The 17,187-nt window shown below is 43.8% G+C and overlaps 1 protein-coding gene across 9 annotated transcripts in view; it reads right to left on the reverse strand.

Moving 5' to 3' along the window:
• Positions 1-17,187, reverse strand: part of LOC122541902 (PH and SEC7 domain-containing protein 1-like) — a 210,720-nt gene that overhangs the window by 62,126 nt on the left and 131,407 nt on the right. For all 9 annotated transcript variants that reach the window (XM_087982551.1, XM_087982553.1, XM_087982552.1 and 6 more), the window contains 3 exons: positions 14,789-14,869; positions 13,364-13,476; positions 7,792-7,850 (listed from right to left, as the gene is read on the reverse strand). In XM_087982551.1, the coding sequence (XP_087838677.1) occupies positions 7,792-7,850; positions 13,364-13,476; positions 14,789-14,869 (253 nt within the window). The remainder of the gene's footprint in view (positions 1-7,791; positions 7,851-13,363; positions 13,477-14,788; positions 14,870-17,187) is intronic.

Genomic DNA, 17,187 nt, shown 5'->3' on the forward strand with positions numbered 1-17,187 from the left:
CCCTCTGAGCCATTCAATATGGTCACAACTATTTTAAGGGCATATTTCACATGCTTCATCACCTGATGAAGGAGCAGCGCTTCAAAAGCTTATGATTTCAAATTAACCTGTTGGACTATAACCTGTGTGACTTCTGACCTTGTCTACTCCAGTCAAATACCAGCACCTCCACATCATATTTTTAAGGTGTGAGGAGAAAGATGTTTAAAAAAAGACATGAGGGGCAATTTTACTTTAAACACGCTGCAGTTTGCGTGTGGAATGAACTCCCACAGGAAGTGGTGGATGTGGGTATAGTCACAATGTTTAAAAGATACTTAGATAAATACATGAGTAAGAAAAGTTTGGAAGGAAAATCGGGCAAGTGAAGGCAGATGGGACTAATTTAGTTTGGGATTATGGTCGACGTGATAGGGAGAGGCTGAATAGGCTGGGTCTGTTTTCTTTGCAGTGTTGGGGGCTAAGGGGTGACCTTACAGAGGTTTATAAAGTTGAGGGGCATGGATAAAATAGACAAGGTCTTTTCCCCAGGATGGGAGACTCAAAAACTGGAGGGCATAGGTTGAAGGTTAGAGGGGAAAGATTTAAAAAGGGCCCCAAGGGGCAACTTTCTCACACAGAGGGTGGTGCTTGTATGGAATGAGCTGCCAGAGGAAATCATCGAGCCTAATACCCATCCAGATGCCTTTTAAAAGTTGTAACGGTATGTGAATAGGATGCGGGCCAAGTGCTGGCACATGGGACCAGATTAGACTCGGATGTCTGGTTAGCACGGACGAGTTGAAATGAAAGGTCCGTTTCCGTGCTGTACACCTCTATGACTCTATGCCTGGTTGGACTGAAGGATCGGTTTCTTTGCTGTGTCACTCGATGACTAATCCTTTGTCTTGGTGCCATATTTTTGCTTTCTCCCTATACCCCTTAAGGCTCTTTTAAAAAAATCTAAACATTTATCCATTTGCTTCTTGAATATTTTTAATAGCTTGGGCCTCCACTGCCTTCTGTGGTAGAGAATTTCACAGGTTCCCTGTCCTGTGAAAGAAGAAACTTTCCCTAAACCCAGTCCCAAATGGTCTACCCTGTATCTACAGACAGTGTCCCCAATTCTAGGCTCCAACCCAGGGAAAGATCCTCTCTGCATCTAGTCTATCCAGCCCTGTTAGAATTTTTCTTTTTATTTATTCATGAGACATGGATGTCACTGGCTAGGCCAACATTTACTGCCCATCGCTAATTGCCCAGAGGGCAGTTAAGAGTCAACCACATTCCTGTGGGTCTGGAGTCACATGTAGGCCAGGTAAGAATTTCCTGAAGGACATTAGTGAACCAGAAGAATTTTTCCAACCATTGACAATGGATTCATGGTCACCATCAGATTCATAATTCCAGGTTTTAAAAAAATTAGGTTCAAATTCCACCAACTCCCATGGCAAGATTCAAACCTGGACCCCCTGGATTAACAGTCCAGCAATAATATCACTAGGCCACCACCTCACCCCCTATACCTTTCAATCTGACCCCCACTCATCCTTCCAAAAGCTCTCGTGAATATAGGGTCGGTCGAACAAACCTCTCCTCACACGGATGGTCCAGCCAATTCCTGTATCAGCCCAATGAACCTCTACTGCACTCGGTCTTGCACAAGTATATCCTTTCTGAGGTAGAGACCCAAAACTGCAGGCAATACTCTGAGTGTGGTCTCACTAAAGCTCTGTGTAACTGTTATAAAACATCCCTACATCTGAACTCAAAAAACTCAAACAGCATTACATGCAGGGGCACTCATCGTGCTGTCAGGGAGCGAACAACAGTGAAGGAATGGCGATATATTTCCAAGACAGAATGGTGAGTGGCTGGGAGGGGAACTCGCAGGCGATGATGTTCCCATGTATTTGCTGCTTTAGTCCCTCTAGTTGAGGGAGGTCACAGGTTTAGAAGATGCTGTCAAAGAGCATCATTTGGACTGCTATTGTTCATCTTGTATATGATACACACTGCTGCCACTGTACTTCAGTGGTGAAAGTAATGAATGGTGAATAGGGTGCTTATCAAACGGGCTGCTTTTTCCTGGATTGTTGAGTGCTTTCAGCTTCTTGAGTGTTGTTGGACCCACACTCATCCAGTCAAGTGAAGAGTATTCTGTAAAACTCCTGACTTGTGCTTTGTAAATAGATGGACGTTGGGGAGTTAGGAGGTGAGTTGCTCATCAGAATTCACAGCCTCTGATTCCTTGCTCTTGTAGTGAGAGTCATACAGCATGGAAACAGAACCTTCAGTCTAACTTGTCCATGTCGACCAGACATCCCAATCTAACCTAGTCCTATTTGCCAGAATTTGGCCCATATCCCTCTGAACTCTTCCTATTCATTTACCCATTGCCTTTTAAATGTTGTAACTGTATCCACCTCCACCACATCCTTTGGCAGCTTGTTACATACACACATCACCCTCTGTGTGAAAAGGTTACCCCTCAGGTCCCTTTTAAATCTTTCCCCTCTCACCTCATACCTATGCTCTCTAGTTTTGGTCTCCCCTAACGTAGGAAAAGGACCTTAGCTGTTCACCCTATCTACACCTCTCATGATTTTATAAACCTCGAGAAGATCACCTCTCAGCCTCCGATACTCCAGGGAAAAAATGCTCCAGCCAATTCAGCCTCTCTCTATAACTCCAAACCTCCATCCTTTCTGCACCCTCTCAAGTTTAACAATGTCCTTCCTAATAGAAGGGTGACCAGAATTGTATGCATTATTCTGCAAGTGGCCTCACCAACATCCTGTACAGCTGCAACATGACATACCAACTCCTACACTCAATGTTCTGCTCCATGCCCTCACCAATGAAGGCAAGTGTGCCAAATGCCTTCTTCATCACCCTATCTATCTCTGACTCCACTATATGGCTGATCCATCTTAGTTTATCCCCTGGGATGTTGATGATGGGGAATTCCGCAATGGTAATGCAGTTGAATATGTTAAGGGAAGATGGTTAGGTCCTCCCTTTTTTAAGAAGGTCATTGCCCAGCACTTGTGTGGTGTGAATGTTACTTGTCACTTATCAGCCCAAACTTGTATTGCCCAGGTCATTGTATAAGCTTGAGCAAACATCGCCACTTCTGACTTTATGAAGTGAGGGGTGGAGAAACACCATCGATGAAGCAGCTGGAGATGACTGGGCTCAGGAGACTAGGACACTATGCTGAGGAACTCCTGTCGAGATGTCTTGGGATTGAGGCATTTAACTTCCACAGCCATCATCCTTTATGCTAGGCATGACATCCACCAGTACTGAGTTTCCCCTAGAATCCTATTGACATAAAATTTGCTAGGGCTACATAGATTCCCATGCTACCTTAATGTCAAGGGCAGTCAGTCTCACCTCTACTCTGGAGTTCAGTTCCCAACAGCATACCTTCTGAAAGAATGCGCATCCATATTGAAAAAAAACATAAAAAGAACTCGGAACACTTGGATGAGGCTTGTATTCCCTTAAATACAAGGTCAAGGCGTGATCTTACTGAAGTGTTAAAGAGGTGTTGAGAGAGTAGATCGAGGGAAACTATTTTCTCTTCTGATCGGAGGGGACAAGCAGGGATGATCAATAAATTCCAACTAGGTTTTTCAACAGTGTTGTCAGAAAGCACTTCTTCACGTGAAAATCTGAAAGTTTCCCCATCCCCCAAAAGCTGTTTGAGGGTGGGGGGGGGGGGGGGTCAAACGAAAATGTCTTAACAGTGATTAATAGTTTTTGCTAGGCAAAGCTTAGCGACAAAAGCAGGTTGATGGAGTTAAAACACAGACCAGCTATGATCTAAATCAATGGCAGAAGAGGCTCAAACAGTTGAATGGCCTCCCCCTGTTCTTATCCAACTTTGACTGAAAGGTATAATCAACACCTTGTTTCAGCAACGATGAGTCTTTGTTCGGAGGCCATCAATTGAAGTAGGGAGCATTTGGTTGCTATTGGTTGCAAAGTCATCAGTGAACTCACTGCTCAGATAGATTAAATTGAACTCAGCTCCTGCTGAGCTATTGTAATTCTGAAGCCCAATTACTGTGCTGCTGCTGATGGTTACTCCCAGCACAATGTGGAGTTAGGAATTTGAAGGAATGTTAGAGATATGAGTTTTGTCACCGCTTATTCCTTGGCCTCCAGCTAGGCCTTTATTTAGGTGATTGGCAGAATACTTTCTTAAAATCGTTCAAGTTGCTGAATCAAGGACAATGTTAAAAGCCGAATTCAGTAGGATGTGTTAACCTCTATGTGTACAAGCTATAACTCCACTGCTGAAAATGTGTTGCTGGAAAAGCGCAGCAGGTCGGGCAGCATCCAAGGAGCAGGAGAACGGACGTTTCGGGCATGAGCCCTTCTTCATCCTCTTACGAGGATGCGTTCCTTGAAGAAGCTCTCTTCCCTAGAAGATTTTAACCTACTGCGAATCCTCTTACAAGGATGCCTTCCTTGAAGAAGCTCTCTTCCCTGATCTCCAGCATCTGCAGTCCTCACTTTCTCCTAGAAGATAACTCCACTGCTGTATAGAATTTTCCCCATAGTAAAGTGTGCTCAGTTACCAAAGCCTTAACAGAAGTGCAAAGTTTGGAGTACAAACATTAATCAGTGCTAAAGTTTGGCAGAATTATTCCTAACTCTTCACATAAACTTGTGAAATTCCCCTGATAAGGAGTCAAATTCCAGGGTAATCTTCAGGTGAAGTACAGTTATAGGCCAATTGGATCAAGGTGCATATTCAAACTGAAGGGGACCACACAGCCACTGAGCCTCCTCTTTGATTCAATTAAGCAGCTAATCTGTACCACAACTCCATGAACTCCATATCCCTTGATGCATGGTTAGGGTGAATAGCCAAGGTCTTTTCCCCAGGGTGGGGGAGTCCAAAACTGGAGGGCGTAGGTTTAAGGTGAGAGAGGGAAAAGATTTAAAAGGGTCCTAAGGGAAAACATTTTCATCCAGATGGTGTGTACATGAAATGAGCTGCCAGAGGAGGTGAGAGTGTGGTGCTGGAAAAGCACAGCAGGTCAGGCAACATCCAAAGAGCAGGAGAATCAATGTTTTGGGCATAAACCCTTCATCACGAATTCCGTTCCTGACGAAGGGCTGTGCTTTTCCAGCGCCACACTCTCGACTCTAATCTCCAGCATCTGCAATCCTCACCTTCACCTGCCAGAGGACGTGGTAGAGGCTGGTACAATTACAACATTTAAAGGCAGCTGAATGGGTATATGAATAGGAAGGGTGTAGAGGGATATGAGGAGAAAGTGAGGTCTGCAGATGCTGGAGATCAGAGCTGAAAATGTGTTGCTGGAAAAGCGCAGCAGGTCAGGCAGCATCCAGGGAACAGGAGAATCAGGAAGTGCTTATGCCCGAAACGTCGATTCTCCTGTTCCCTGGATGCTGCCTGACCTGCTGCGCTTTTCCAGCAACACATTTTCAGCTGCAGAGGGATATGAGCCAAGTGTTGACAAATGGGACTAGATTAATTTAGGATATCTGGTCGGCCTGGACGAATTGGACCGAAGGGTCTGTTTCTGCGCTGTTTAACTTTATGACTTTACCGATACATTGTATGACAATACTGTGCTTTTGCAAGATGTGTCCTGTCCTGTTTCTCTTGCAGAGGGGGGTGTTATCACAGTGGTATTGAAATATCTCTTATTGACAGGCATCTGGTAAAGAGCTTTGAGTAATCCCGGAGTGTTATTTTTTGAAGTAAGACAAAATAATCATGAGTAGATGGGGTTGGGCTCACACTGACCCAGAAGGACTTTAGTTTTCAGTGAGTTCCGTAGACACAGCTGCTGATGCTGATGGCTCGAGTTCACTGTTGCTGGAGTGAAGGCTTGGGATTAAATTCCCTACAGTGTGGAAACAGGCCCTTCGGCCCAACAAGTTCACACTGACCCTTCGAAAAGTAACCCACCCAAACCCATTTCCCTCTGAATAATACACCTAACACTGTGGGCAATTTAGCACGGTCAATTCACCTGACCTGCACACCTTTGGACTGTGGGAGGAAACCAGCGCACCCAGAGGAAACCCACGCAGACACGGGGAGAATGTGCAAACTCCACACAGACAGTTGCCTGAGGCGGGAATCGAACTCAGCTCCCTGGCGCTGAGAGGCAGCATTGCTAACCACTGAGCCACTGTGCTGCCCTTAGTGTATTGACATCACTCACCTCACAGTCTCACTACTCCCTGGGTGAAGAAGTTTCTCTCGAATTCCCTATTGGATTGCTTTATTCATAAGGGGATCTGTCTGTCACTGGCTGGGCCAGCATTTATTGCCTACCCTGAACTGCCCTGGAGAAGGTGGCAGTGAGTTGTAATCCATGAGGTCTAGATAGACCCACAATGCAGTTAAGGAGGTCCATGAGGTCTGGATAGACCCACAATACAGTTCAGGAGGTCCATGGGGTCTAGCTAGACCCACAATGCAGTTAAGGAGGTCCGTGAGGTAGAGATAGACACACAATGTAGTTAAGGAGCGAACTCCAGGATTCTGACCCAGCAATATTGAAGGAACCGTGATATATTTCCACTGGGATGGTGAGTAGCCTGGAGTGGAACCTGAAGGTGGTGGTGCTACATGTCTCTGCTGCCCTTGTCCTTCTAGATAGAAGAGGTCGCACACTTGGAAGGTGTTGTTGAAGGAGTCTAGGGAAGTTGCTGCAGCACCTTTCGTAGATGGTAGACATTGCTGTCACTCTGCCTCAATCAATGTTGACGGTGGTGGATGGGATGCTAATCAAGTGGGGGGCTGCTTTGTCCTGGATGGTGTCGAACTTGTTGAGGTGTTGGAGCTGCATTCATTCAGGCAAGCAGGGAATATTCCATCACACCCTTGGCTTGTGCCTTGTAGGTGGTGGACATGCTTTGGGGAGATTTATTAGATATTGGAATAGATTTATTTGTGTCGATTTTATAATTACGACCTTTAGTTTTGAAGTTCCCATAAAAGTGAAATCATTTTCTCAATATGTACCCTATTAAACCTTTTTATTATTTTACAGATCTCTATTGGCCTCTGCAAACAGCTCACAAAAATTGATTATTCCTGATCTTAAAAACTCAATTTGTCGTCCAGTGTCTACAAACATTTACAGCAGAGAATTTCCAATTTCTTCAGCACAGATTACTTCAATCGCTACATTTAATAAAACTAAATATGTGACTTTACAGTTTTTCATAGGTATTTTCTGACATTTCTATTTGTAATGCCTAATTAGTGTGATAACTCAGTAGCAGCAACAATAGGAATATCATATTTTGAAAAAAGTGAGAAGTCACATGATACCAGGTTATTGTCCAACAAGTTTATTTGAAAACTTCACTTAATGAAGGAGCAATAACCTGATGTTGTGTGACTTCTGACTTTGTCTACTCCAGTTCCACACTGACCTCTCCACATTTTGAACAGACTTCTCAAATGTTAATTCTGATCTCTCTCTCTCTCTCTCTCTCTACACCTTCTCTGCGACTGTAACTCTGTATTCTGCCCTCTGTCCTGCTACCCTGATTTACTTTGTATGGTAAGATCTGCCTGTATAGCAAGCAAAACAATACCTTTCACTGTATCACGGCACACGTGTCAACAATAAATCAGTCAATCATCCAGGGAATAGGGAGAACGGGAACGGGAAATAAAATGTGAGCCAGTATATGCTGGGTGAAGTAAAGTAGGTCTTTGACAAGATCAAGACGCTTCTCAGAAGCTATATTCTCAATCTTCTCATCCCATGCCTTGTTCCATTGCCCTCTATTGACACTTACATGTCCATGAAGATCCGTATTAAGCAGCATCAGTGCACATGTTAGCGTGTGAATACCATCTGCAGAAGAAAAAAGAAAGAGCATTACTTAGGATGGCTAGAATCCATAGCACTGGAGACAGACTCTGGAGTCAATCCCAGAGTTGAAGGATGTCACACTGCTGTCATTCTCTCTCACTCACACTTGTATTTCATGTCAAAGCGCTATCTAGCTCAGTTTTTTTTTAATATCTGTTGTTTCATGGGATGTCAGCTTGGCTGGTAAGGACAGTGTTTGTAACTCTTCCCCTAACTGAGTGGCTTGCTGGATATTTCGGCGGGCAGGTAGGATTCAATCACAAAGAAAGGTAAAATTGCCCAAGGCCCAGAGGACTCGTCTCTCGTTAGAAGTACAGTCAGTGGTGAGGGGGTCAACCTGGGGGTCACCACACCACAGGAAAGGGGAGAGGCTGAAAAGGTATAGCCTTAGTGATAGCTTCAGCCAGTGTCAGAATTGAACCTGCACTGTTGCACCACTCTGTATCACAAACCAGCCGTCCTAATTAACCAATCCACATGCCATGGGTCTGGAGTCACATGTAGGCCTGACCAGATAAGGACAGAACGTGTCCTTCCCTAAAGGACGTCAGTGAACCAGGTGGATACCTACCAGAATAATTGTCAAAGTCACAGAATCATAGAATCCCTACAAGCGTGGAAAGAGGCCATTCGACCCTTCAAATCTGCACCGACCCTCCAAAGAGCACCCCACCAAGATTCAACACCCCCTCCCATCCGATCCTGCTTTTCCTTTTTCATGCAGAGGGTGGTAAGTGTATGGAATGAGCTGCCAGAGAAAGCGGTGTAAGCTGGTACAACTACAATATTTAAAAGGTATCTGGATGGGTCTATGAATAGGAAGGATTTAGAGGGATATGAGCCAATGGCTAATAGGACTAAATTGGATTGGGATATCTGGTCGGTATGGGTGTTTGGATCGAAGGATCTGTTTCCACACTGTAAATCTCTATGACTCTATAATTCACTTAGCCTGCACTTCCCAGGGCACTATGGTCAATTTAGCGTGGCCAATCCACACAATCTGCACATCTTTGATTGTGGGAGGAAACACACGGGCAGAATGTGAAAATTCCACACAGACAGTCGCCCAAGGTTGGAATCGAACCCGGGTCCCTGGCGCTGTCAGGCAGCAGTGCTAATCACTGAGCCACGATGCCATCCATAAAGTACACACTTCCCATAACTGTCCCCATAATGAAACTGGCTTTCAATTTCCTATTTAATTCATTAGATTTAAATTCCACCAGTAGCCCTGGTGGGATCTGAGCCCATTTGAGCCCTGAGGCCAGTCACCTTACCACAGCCTGCACCTTCATGTTAAACATAAGTCAAGAGTAAGAGGCCTCTCTTTGAAAGGATCATTTGCTCTGAGAGGAACATTTGAGTATGACACTCTCTCCCTCAAAATGCAGTGGAGGCTGGTTCTTTGAATTTATCCAAGTCAGTGTTAGATTTTTAAAATACATCAGTCAAAGGGAGGAAAGTGGAGATGACAGCACAATTGAGCTTTCATGTGGAGGTGCCGGTGTTGGACTGGGGTGGACAAAGTTAAAAATCAAACAATGTCAGGTTATAGTCCTGATGAAGGAACTGCGCTCCAAAAGCTAGTACTTCCAAATAAACGTGTTGGACTATAACCTGGCATTGTGTGATTTTTAACCTTACCGACCTTTGTGAAGCCAAATAAAGGAGAATGTATTAATGCCAACATTCCCCATCTTGACAGGCCATTCCTACAGATTTTGTTTTGCTAGAAGAAAGATTGTGTGATATCTTGGAGATGCTTAATACTATGGTAGGAGAACACACAATGGACAGAATTAAATCAGTCTACAGTGATTGTGGGGCTTAGAATGAAGAGCAAATTAAATTCAAGAGGATTAGAACAGAGAGCAGGAGAAGTTATTTCAATTTGCTTTTAAACAGAGGATGGCAAAGTTGTGAAAAGCACCACCACCGTTGAAGGAGAACTACATAATAGCTTGTCACAGCATAGCAAAGTTGAAAAATGTGGTGCTGGAAAAACACAGCAGGCCCAGGCAGCGTCCGAGGAGCAGGAGAATCGACGTTTCAGGCATAAGCCCTTCTTCAGGAATCTTCAGGGCTTATGCCCGAAACGTCGATTCTCCTGCTCCTCGGATGCTGCCTGGCCTGCTGTGTTTTTCCAGCACCACATTTTTCAACTCTGGTCTCCAGCATCTGTAGTCCTCACTTTCTCCACAGCATAGCAAAGCTGTTTTCCAAAGACCCGGACAATATCCAGGTTTGGGCTGGGAAGTTGCACCGAGTGCCACACAATTACCAGGCAATGACCATTGTCAACAAGAGGGAACCTAACCACCATTCCTCCACATTCAATAGTTGACATCATCATTGAATCCCCCACTATCAATATTCTGGGGCTTACCATTGACCTGAAACTGAACTGGACTAGCTACTGTGAGTACAAGGCAGATTCGAGGCTAGGAATCCTGCAGTGAGTAAACCATCTCCTGACAACTCAAAGCCTGTCCCATAGGCACAAGTTAGGAGTCTGGTGGAATTTTCCCCACTTGCCTGGAGTGCAGCTCCAACAATACTGAATAGCTTGACACTACCTATGACAAAGCTGCCCAATTAATTGCCATTGCACCCACAAACATTCAAACTCTCAACCAGTATCAGCAGGATCTACAATATGCACTGTAGATATTCACCAACGCCCTTAGATAGAACCTTCTAAGTCCCTTGAAGGACAAGGGCAGCAGAAATATCAGCATGGATTTTTTAAGCAGAACTTGGTCCCACACTGTAATTTCCCCAGTGTGTAAGGTATTCAATCTCTTCCATATCAGAGTCTGACCAGAGTCCATACAACAATTCAAGATCCTGCCGAACAATCTGGTTCAACATTAACCCCTCAAATCACAGAATTCAGTGAAAAATTAGGGAGACAAAACAATCTCCCTAATTGTACAGAATGGCATTTGTGCAGGGAAATAGTATTGTGGTAAAAGGTCAGTTAGGATCCAGGTAATAACACAGCAGAACTGATGGACTGAATGGTCTACTTCTGCTCCTGTTTTCTACATTTCTAGAAAGGCTCTGGGACTGTGATAGGAAGAATAATCTTGAATGTAGAAATACAGGAATAATTAATTTTTTTTTCCCAATTGCACAAAGATTTAAGATTATTTATACCAAGGGTAAAGCTGAGAGGAGTTCAAACTGTTTCCTGTAAGAGTAAAGGGCAAGTATGGGAATGGATTTATTTAAAAGTAAAGATGTACAGAACTGTGGGAGGCCATTTGGCCCATTGACAGCTGAGAAAGAGCTATCAAACCTAATCGCATTTCGGTCAAAAGCCCAATACGTTTTTAGCAAATTCCCCACATGTCAGAGGATTTGTGTTTTTTTTTAAATGAAGGTTTTTGGCATCATCACTCTTGCAGGCAGCAAGTGCTAGATCCTCACCATCCTTAGGTCCTCTCTAATCTTCCCCCTAGTGACAATGAATCTCTCTCTCTTCGTTAGTGATCATTTGCTTTCTGCATTCTTGTTAAGGATGGGGGCTTCACTGGCAAGGCCAACATTTATTTCCTGTCCTCCACTAATTGCCCTTGGGCGGAATGCCTTGTGAAACCACTTCAGAGGGCAGTTAAGAGTCAACCACATTGCTGTAGGTCTGGAGTCACGTGAAGCCCAGGCCAGGTGAGGAGGGCAGATTTCCTTCTCTAATGGACATTAATGAACCAAATGATTTTTCACTGCTAAGGCAGTTTCCTATCTGCTTTATCCTGGCCTTTCATTTACAGTATATACTCAAGTAAAGGTCGATCTCATGCAAAAGTTGACCCCCTATTTTTGGCTACAAAATATGGAATTTTCCATATATCTTGCGTAAAAGTTGACCCTAGTTCTTCACAGACAACAGATCAACATTTGTAAGTCAAGGTATTATCCTGAACATAAATGTTACGAGGAAATTATTTTTTATTCACGCTATTATGTGTTTTGATGTAAAATTCACACCAGTCTGGGGCAAAGGTTTAATACACATCAGGTCAGAGTCAGGTGGTAACTTCCCTTTGTGTGCAGCTCAGCTGAGCTCAGTTCCCTTGTAGCACTTGTGGAATATAGTCGTATTACCATAATTTGTTGTGCTTTTTTGTAATTCGTTCAGAGATCAATTTGGCTTCTGCTCATGATACGGTACTTTGGACTGTAGCATGAATTTCAGCCCCTCAGAAGTAATATCCGTGTAATAATCAACCCAATAAATTTAACCTGAAAAAATAGTCTGAAAAATTTCACTTTTATACAAGTATAGCTCAATCAGATTTCCCCTTACCCTCTTCTGCCCCAAAGAAAATAATTTCAGCCTATCCAATCATTCCTCGTTAAAGCTTTCAGCAATTCATCATTTTAAATTCTGTAAAACTAGTAAAAGGTATAGAATAGACATAAGTTTATCCGTAGCATTGCTATTTTGATCATAATCACACTTTTCGCTCAAAAAACGCTGGAATGTCTATCGTCTTAGCTTTATTTCTTATTTTCCTAACTTATACAATGTATATCTGTAATGTAGTGTCACTAACTTTCTTTATTTTCTCAATTATTTTGTAGCTAAGATTTGTGCCCAGGTACCTCAGATGGCACCACGTGTTGTATACTTCTCACTGTATTCCGGTTCTTTTGAAACTTGAGCACACATATGGCAACTGTACCATTCTAGATCGGAGACGGTTACAGAGAATGGTGAACTCAGCCCGGACAATCACAAAGGCCAAACTCCCATCTATAGAATCCAACTACCAGGCCTGCTTTCAAGGAAACGCTGCCAGCGTTCTCAAAGATCCATCTCACCCTGGCAATGCTTTTCCACAACATCTACCAGCGGGGAGAAGGTACAGAAGCCTGAGCACACGCACCAGCCGGTTTTGTATCAGTTTCTACCCTACTGCTGTTAGCACTGCTGCCTCACAGCATCAAGGACCCGGGTTCAATTCCAACCTCGGGTCTCTGTCTGTGTGTAGTGTGCACGTTCTCCCATTGTCTGCATGGGTTTCCTCCGGGTTCTCCAGTTTCCTCCCAAAGATGTGCAGGTTAGGTAGATAGGCCATGGGGAATACGGGGATGGGTCCAGGGGGAATGCTCTTTGGAGGGTCGGCATGAACTTGATGGGCCGAATAGGCTGCTCCCACACTGGAGGGATTCTAACAGGGAAGATCTCCCAACAGTGGGGTTGTAATGTAGAAATTGCCAATATAAACATTTAAAGGCTCTACAAATGGCCATTTTTACATTTGAAGGCCATTAAGTTTAAGGCCCCATTCCCCATTCTAGCAGGAAATAATCCCCCCTCACCTCTGTCCTCCCTAGTTGGCTATCCAGATGGATCTGCTCTGCACTATCTCCCTGCCCATCGCTATGATGCATTTACCATCTCACCCTCTCAATCCTCGGTCTGCCTCAGCATCACCTACTTCATTTGACTCCTGAACCTTAATTGGTACAGAGACTGAACCTACCCTCTGCAGATATGGTCCCGGGATTGCACTGGTGGTATCTATGTGAAAAGTGGATCAGCACTCGCTCCCGCTCCTGCGTCTCTCCCATTAGTGCAAACTCCTTCAAGAAAGCTCTGCAAAGAGACAACCAAGACCATGGTTTAATCACATATTAAAATCATGAGCAGGTACCTGTACTCTGCTGGCAGAAAGAAACATGATCAGGCATTGTGTTATTTCTGAAGGAAACAAAAGCCCAGCAACAATAGGGTGCAATTTCTATGGCAACATCTCAACCAAACTGAGTGAACCAATCAGCAGCCTTTTCTCATGCAGTGTAAATTGTTGTTCCCTTTGAAATTTGGCATTCTTGTAGAAGTCCAGATGAGAGCAAGATGAAAGATTTGACAACATGCCTCTTTTATCCATAATATTTGAGTTTGGTGGGACCAATTATTAGTATTAAAATCACTTCATTCTCTCTCAACTGGCCCAACATTGGAAAAGGTTTGTGTGCTGCATGTGTGCAGGAGCTGGTACTTGGAGGGCCTGGTCATAGAGTCAAAGATATACAACATGGAAACAGACCTTTCGGTCCAATACGTCCATGCCGACCGGATATCCTAACTTAATTTAGTCCATATCCTTCTAAACCCTTCCTATTCATATACCCATCCAGATGCCTTTTAAATGCTGTAATTGAACCAGCCTCCACCAGTTCCTCTGGTATACACACACCACCCTCTGTGTGAAAACAATTGCCCTAAGCTCCCTTTTAAATTTTCCCCTCTCACCTTAAATCTGTGCCCTCTAATTCTAGACTCCCCCACCCCAGGGAAAGGACCTTGTCTATTTACCCTATCCATGCCCCTCATGATTTTATAAACCTCTTCATGGTCACCCCTCAGCCTCTGACACTCCAGGGAAAACAGTCCCAGCCTGTTCAGTCTCTCCCTATATGTCAAATCCTCCAACCCTGGCAATATCCTTGTAAATCTTTTCTGAACCCTTTCAGGTTTCACAACATCCTTCTGATAGGAAGGAGACCAGAACTGCACACAGTATTCCAAAAGTGGCCTAACCAATGCCCTGTACAGCTGCAACAAGACCTCCTAACTCCTGTACTCAATACTCTGACCAATACAGGAAAGCTACCAAATGCCTTCTTCACTATCCTATCTACCTGCAACTCCACTTTCAAGGAGCTATGAACCTGCACTCCAAGGTCTCTTTGTTCAGCAACACATCCCAGTAATTGATTACAAACAAATTTTATTTATCCAACTATTTTAAACAGATTGAAGCAAAATGGATTTAAAAATCCTCAATATGTATGACTTTTTATGGAGACCTTTATTAGACACTTTAACATAAAAGACTTAAAACAGACTTATCTGGGTTTTGAAAGTTATTAGACACAGACAATGACCCTCCGGTCTCTCTTACCTCAGAGCCTGATCTAGATTCATCCCCGTGAAGTCAAAAAACCTCAGGTATTCCTCAGCCACCATCTTACTGAAGTCGTTACTGAAACAAGAATAGGAGGAGAGTGAAAAGAGGAGACAACGAGAGATGAGCAGCAGAGGAGAGAGAGAAAAAGAGAGAGGAAAGAAAGATATAGAGGAAAGAAAGAAAGAGCGAGACGCTGCGAAAGCTTGAGCTTCAAGCTCGTTTACAAATCGTTAAAACCAGCACAAAGTGCACCCTTTTTGAGGGTCATAGAATCCTTAGAGAGTGGAAGCAGGCCATTTGGCCCAGTGTGTCCATACCAACAATCCAAAGAGCATCCCATCCAGACCCACCCCCACCCTGTAACTCTGCATTTCCCATAGCTAAACCACCTAGCCTGCACATCCCTAGACACTGCGGGTTATTTAGCATGGCCAATGCACCTAACCTGCACATCTTTGGACTGTGGGAGGAAGCCAGAACACCCGGAGGAAACCCACGCAGACACTGGGAGAATGTGCAAACTCCACACAGACCGCCCGAGGCTGGAATTGAACCTGGGCTCCTCGTGCTGTGAGGTACAGGTGCTAACCACTAAGCCTGAGAAGCTTTAAAACTCATTTGAAAGTGCCAAACCCAAAATGTGGCTTGAACCAGCATTTTGAAACAGAACATTTTTTTTAAAAAAATGAAAATGCGCTTGATGTTACCCTGCAACATTTAAGAGTTTTTAAAAAGTGCAGCTTAAATGGGGATTATCACAAAAATAAGTCAAGTTTTATCACTGTCGCAACCAGTAAGCCAATTTGACATGACCAGAAATTCCTGTTAAAATCTATGCTGAATCATTCACTACAGAGGCACAGTGCCGTGTAAAAGTTATGCTCAAATTTCTAACAGCATCCTGTGCCTAAAGGACCCAGCTTAATTTTTAGAGCCTCCTTAAAAAGACTGTAAATAGGTGTTTAATGGAAAGGCACATTGGTAATTATTGATTCTGGGAGGCATGATTACATTTTGGACAGGGGCTATCCTCAACACATTTTTTTTTAGACTATCGCAAGTGATTGCTGAAACCCAAGCTGCATCGAATGTAACTTGCACTTAAAATTCCTCTTAACATTTTACACCGGCTGTGTCGAGACAGACAGAATTCTGCTGTCTATCCAATTTTTTGGGGTGGGGGGTGGGGATGAGAGAGAGTGTGAGAGTGAGTGACTGAGTGAGTGAGTTTGTGTGAGAGAGAAAGGGAGGGAGGGAGGGAGAGAGAGAGGGAGAGAGAGAGAGAGAGAGAGGGAGAGAGATTGGGAGAGAGAGAGGCAGAGGGAGAGGGAGAGGAGCAGAGGGAGAGGAGGAGCGGGAGAGGAGGAGGAGAGAGAGAGAGGGAGAGGGTGTGTGAGAGTGTATGATTTCACAGGGTAGGAGAGGATATGAAAGACAAGTTGCCAGTGGGGTCAGAGAGAGAGAGAATCACAGAGGCAAAAATTTGTTTAAAACCTTCACGAACAGGAATTGTGGATCCAGCGAAGAAACCAAAAATGGGAAAGGGACTCAACAAAAGGAAGAAAAGCACAGGAAAAAGTGAAACATGAAACAGCGATGGGTCTAAAACGAGAGAGGAGACAACAGTAAAGTGATATGGAATTTTACAAAACGTGTAATGAAGGCACTTAGAAGGATAGAACGGGAGTAAGTAATAGAAAGTGAACATGAGAAAGGATGGCAGAAAAGAGAGGAGAGAAAAGGAGGAATAGCAGAGGAGTAAAAGAAAACGAAAGATAAAAAGGAGAGAAGGCAGAGAGTGAGTCAAGGAGGATAAATGGAAAATCATTACAACTTGTTCGAGACATTTTAAAACATTGATACAGCAGCACCCTCTTTTGGTGTGGTAAGGTAAACTGGAGCTGTATAAAACCCATGTACTGGTTTCTTAACAGTCTGAACCTGTTTGGACAGTTTGTACAACAATAATATGTGACTAAAAGCATAATCCAGATTAAATAACTATCCTGAAACTGCAACACATTTCCTGTTGTTCCTGTGTGTTTTTAATGATCTGCTTTGTCCTCCAAGAATGGAGCAGAAACCAGAGTGTGGAGTGCACTGCACCACAATCATACCTTGTTACTTTGCCTTTCTTAATGCTTGTTACTTTTCAGCAGACAGCAGGCAATGATCTAAGGGCTGCATGGAAAGTGCTGACGTTTCTGGCACAGGTTCTATTGCATACACTTCTCTTTTTAGAACCCCTTTCTCCCACATAAAAATATTTTAAGAAGGAACAGGAGTAGGCCATTCAGCCCCTCTTGCCATTCTGTAAGATCATGGCTGACTCCTTGCTGTGACAGTTCCTCATGGCTCTCAATGCCTCAAGCTTTCAAAACTCTAGGCACCTC

This window comes from Chiloscyllium plagiosum, unplaced genomic scaffold, assembly GCF_037043375.1.
Source record: "Chiloscyllium plagiosum isolate Xiang-an unplaced genomic scaffold, Cpla_swu_hap1 HiC_scaffold_43, whole genome shotgun sequence".
Lineage (NCBI taxonomy): Eukaryota > Metazoa > Chordata > Chondrichthyes > Orectolobiformes > Hemiscylliidae > Chiloscyllium > Chiloscyllium plagiosum.